Source organism: Cryptotermes secundus, unplaced genomic scaffold (genome assembly GCF_002891405.2).
Source record: "Cryptotermes secundus unplaced genomic scaffold, Csec_1.0 scaffold162, whole genome shotgun sequence".
Lineage (NCBI taxonomy): Eukaryota > Metazoa > Arthropoda > Insecta > Blattodea > Kalotermitidae > Cryptotermes > Cryptotermes secundus.
Window position 1 is genome coordinate 28,042 of NW_019739943.1, and position 3,836 is coordinate 31,877.

Below are 3,836 nucleotides of genomic sequence, written 5' to 3' on the forward strand. Positions count from 1 at the left end.
GAGCGTTACGCCACCGCCACGCACCGCGGGGGGAGGTAGGGGTCAACATGTCACAATATCTTAACATAGCTGCTGAATTCAAAAGTAGAGTAGAAGGAATTAACGACTTACACTTGACTATGCTGTGATCAATTTGTAATAAAAAATCTTTAATATTTTAAAATATTAAATACATTTGTAAAATCAGGTTATCCAGTATATACAGCATAATATATGAATATAATCAACTGGCTATCATAATCAGAAAGTAGACAAAGCTGAAAACATTTGTTTTGTGTATCTCTGACTGTTAACATTGCAACTGTAAAAAGTAGAAATGTAACATTTTAAATTTAATTATGTGTCCTAAGATGGGGCATAAACTGCCATGAACACATCTTACCAATGATACATCACTTCTAGAACTGTATGCTTCTTTTAATGGAATACACACCAAGTACGGCAGTATGACAATACTTCAGTGGTAGTTTCTGTTCTGATCTCAGGTATTTTCTCTATATTGTAACGTGTTTGCAAGGTATCGTGTAGGCAGTACAATATATTGTGACATGTTGAGCTATGGATCACCCCTACCTCCCCAGCGGTATGTGGCGGTAACGTAACGCTCGCATTACTACGGTAATAGGTGAGTTCCCGCCCCGCCACCCCCTCCGCGGTGACGTAACGCGCAACGCTACGTACCCGTAATCAACTTCCTACTGTGATGTGGCACTCATTACGCAACCGGCAAGCACTGCAGCTATATAAGTGAGCTGCACAGCTGGTACCAGGGAGTTCTACTGTAGCAGCCGCCTAACACAGTTGTACTGTGACATCCGCCGAGTTGTAAAGTAACCGTCAGCCGACTACAAGTTGGAGTATAGCAGCCGTCGCGGAAAGAAGAACCGGAGGTGGGAGTNATCAGAAAGTAGACAAAGCTGAAAACATTTGTTTTGTGTATCTCTGACTGTTAACATTGCAACTGTAAAAAGTAGAAATGTAACATTTTAAATTTAATTATGTGTCCTAAGATGGGGCATAAACTGCCATGAACACATCTTACCAATGATACATCACTTCTAGAACTGTATGCTTCTTTTAATGGAATGTACACCAAGTACAGCAGTATGACAATATTTCAGTAGCAGTTTCTGTTGTGATCTCAGGTATTTTCTCTATATTGTAACGTGTTTGCAAGGTATCGTGTAGGCAGTACAATATATAAAAATGGAATATCATAATTTTGCAGTTCAAACACATAATGCATACATGTTTTAGTTCAATTTTCATCCCTGAGAACAAATGTATGAAAGTCTGAAGGGTACATTATGTTGGCTGCATATGTGGTTTCCATGTATTTTATGCAGGTCTCGCTTATCAATATGTAGTCTACTGTACACACTTCAACTGACACACCTTTGCCTGCATTAGCTAAGAAATGTTATAAACATGGTGTTTAATCTCTGTATGGTGATAAACACGGTTTTTAATCTTTGGATGAAGATGATAATGTGGATATTTTGCGTATGAGAACCACATGTATTGAATCGTTACCACTAATTAGATAATTTATTTTTTTATTCCCGTTCAAAGATTTAGCTATTTTTTGATAAAAATTATATACACAAATATATTCATTATACCTTTAGTAACAGAAATGTGTGTGAAATCTCTTAATGTGTTTGTCAAGTTCCAATCCATTTTCACTCTAAACGTTTCTTTAGATTTGCATGAGGAAAATGAAATACTGAAATTGATTCACATAACCTATTATGCTCATTCAAGATTATATATTATATGTGCGTAACAAAAGCTATATAACAACTTTCGAACATATATGATGAAAGTATTGAAATCATTTAAAGGTTTCAAGCCATTTTACTATATCCCGTTGCCTTAGGCATACCATGGGCAAGAAGTTTACTGAACAATATTTTTGGGGATATACTTGTACTATTCCCTGCACTGTAAATTTCAACAGCTCTTGCTCTGTAGAGGAACCCACATCCACCCCCTTTCCCCACCATGCAGTACTACAGCACAGGCACAGACAAACCGCTACAGAAGAATGTAAATACAAAAAGTTACAGATCAGTTTTAATCCCTTGAATTTCAAAATTCCTATGAGCAATACAGGAACAATGACAATAGATTTAATGCCTCCAGAAAGCACTGCACCCTACAGAACTACATATCCAATCCTGGTCCTCCAGTCTGAAAAGTGCACAGCCAAAGCAGATGAGACAGACAGCAAGGAGCAGTGCAAACATCATTTCTTGCAAGGCATGACTGAGGTAGTGTTCGTGTGATGTGTAGGCAAAGTATGCACATGAGAGACAGAAGTGGAGGTGACCAATCTGATCTGAATTGTGCACGGTTAGGTCAAGTTTTCCATGGTACCTCCAATCCTGTCTCTCTGGAAGCTTGGCATGGCACAAACATCAATCACTAAAGCAATGAGCTGTAGCAGCGTCAGCAGCAGCAAAGTTTCCAAAAAGTCAGTGCTTACTGTGCGGAGAGGTGGGGTGGAGTGGGTGATGGGGTGGGGTCATATTTCCGGGGACGACCACGAGAAAGATGGCGTCGCTTGACAAACTCTGCATCATCCACCATCCAGAAGGAGCCAAAGTCGTCTTCATAGCGCACAAAACACTTGTGCAGTGACAGATTGGTGCGGATCGCGTTCTGTATACACAGACCACCAAGAAAGAGAAAAGAGAGTAAAAGACAAAGTTTAAGAGAAAAAAAGTAGAGAAAATGGTAAAGTCTCACTTCTAGCTGCCTTCTCAGCAAGACATGTTCGATTTGAAATACCTTCCGTCGCCTGTCCTGTCCACCCTTCTTGCACCGTGCTAAGTTGTTAGTTGTCAGTAAAGCTTCCTCATGCTGTTATGCACACACAAACAAAAGCGAGACAGAAAAAGTGGAAAAACACATATGAGAAACATGTAAATGGTATAAGATGAGAATGGAAAAAGTGGGAAAAAATTCAAATCCAAATGTTTGCTAGAAGGAGCTAGAGACTAGAGGAGTCCGAGACCAACTTGCGTGTCCGGCTCGGCTGCGATGTGACATACCCAGTGGTGCACCGTTGGGGCCGGCGCTTGTAAAATTCCACTTCATCCACCGTCCATACAGCACCTTTCACGTTCTCCACCCTCATGAAACATTTGTGGAGAGACAGGTTGTGTCGCACTGCATTCTATACAAAATAATACACATACAAGTAAGCAACGCAAACCAAAAAAACAGGGCAGAATACAAAAAGGAGAGAAACCAAAGCTTTATCAACACAAGTTGGCAAATAAGTCTTGCAACTACTATTTATTTCTATTACTGAAATTTAAAATTACTAAATACCATAAAAGAAGCCAAGACAAAAGAGCATTCTGTAGTCACGCATGCATGAAATCACTGTCTTTAACAATGTGTTTCTTCCATCTATGTAAATGAAAAATATTCAGACTAAAAATAATTAAATATCATGCAAGCTTAAGCTCCTTGGGATGCAATACTGTCACTGTAAAGATTTAATAAAGGTGCAATTCAGTGAAACAATAGAAGTGAAGAGCCATGCTAATTATGAACATTTCTGCTGATTTAACTCTAACAACTTTTAACATATATATTTTCCTCAATTTCTACAGTTCTACATAGATATTAGTTAGTTAGAACCTTTTTTTGAAAAACAGAAAGTGTTTAACATTCAATATTTCAATATATTTCAAGCAATGCTCTAATCTACAGACAATCCATAGCAAGCAGAGAAAGATTTTCTCAGTATTTGGTGTGCATCTTGTTGACTTTCAAAGAATTTCCTGGAACAATACTAGTCTATATAAAATAATTATTTTCAG

The 3,836-nt window shown here is 38.4% G+C and overlaps 1 protein-coding gene across 1 annotated transcript in view; it reads right to left on the reverse strand.

The window, feature by feature from the left end:
- The window catches only part of LOC111872068 (forkhead box protein P1), a 601,128-nt gene that overhangs the window by 14,382 nt on the left and 582,910 nt on the right, over positions 1 to 3,836 (reverse strand). The window contains exon 14 of the mRNA XM_023865595.2: positions 2,489 to 2,664. Within this exon, the coding sequence (XP_023721363.1) occupies positions 2,489 to 2,664 (176 nt within the window). The remainder of the gene's footprint in view (positions 1 to 2,488; positions 2,665 to 3,836) is intronic.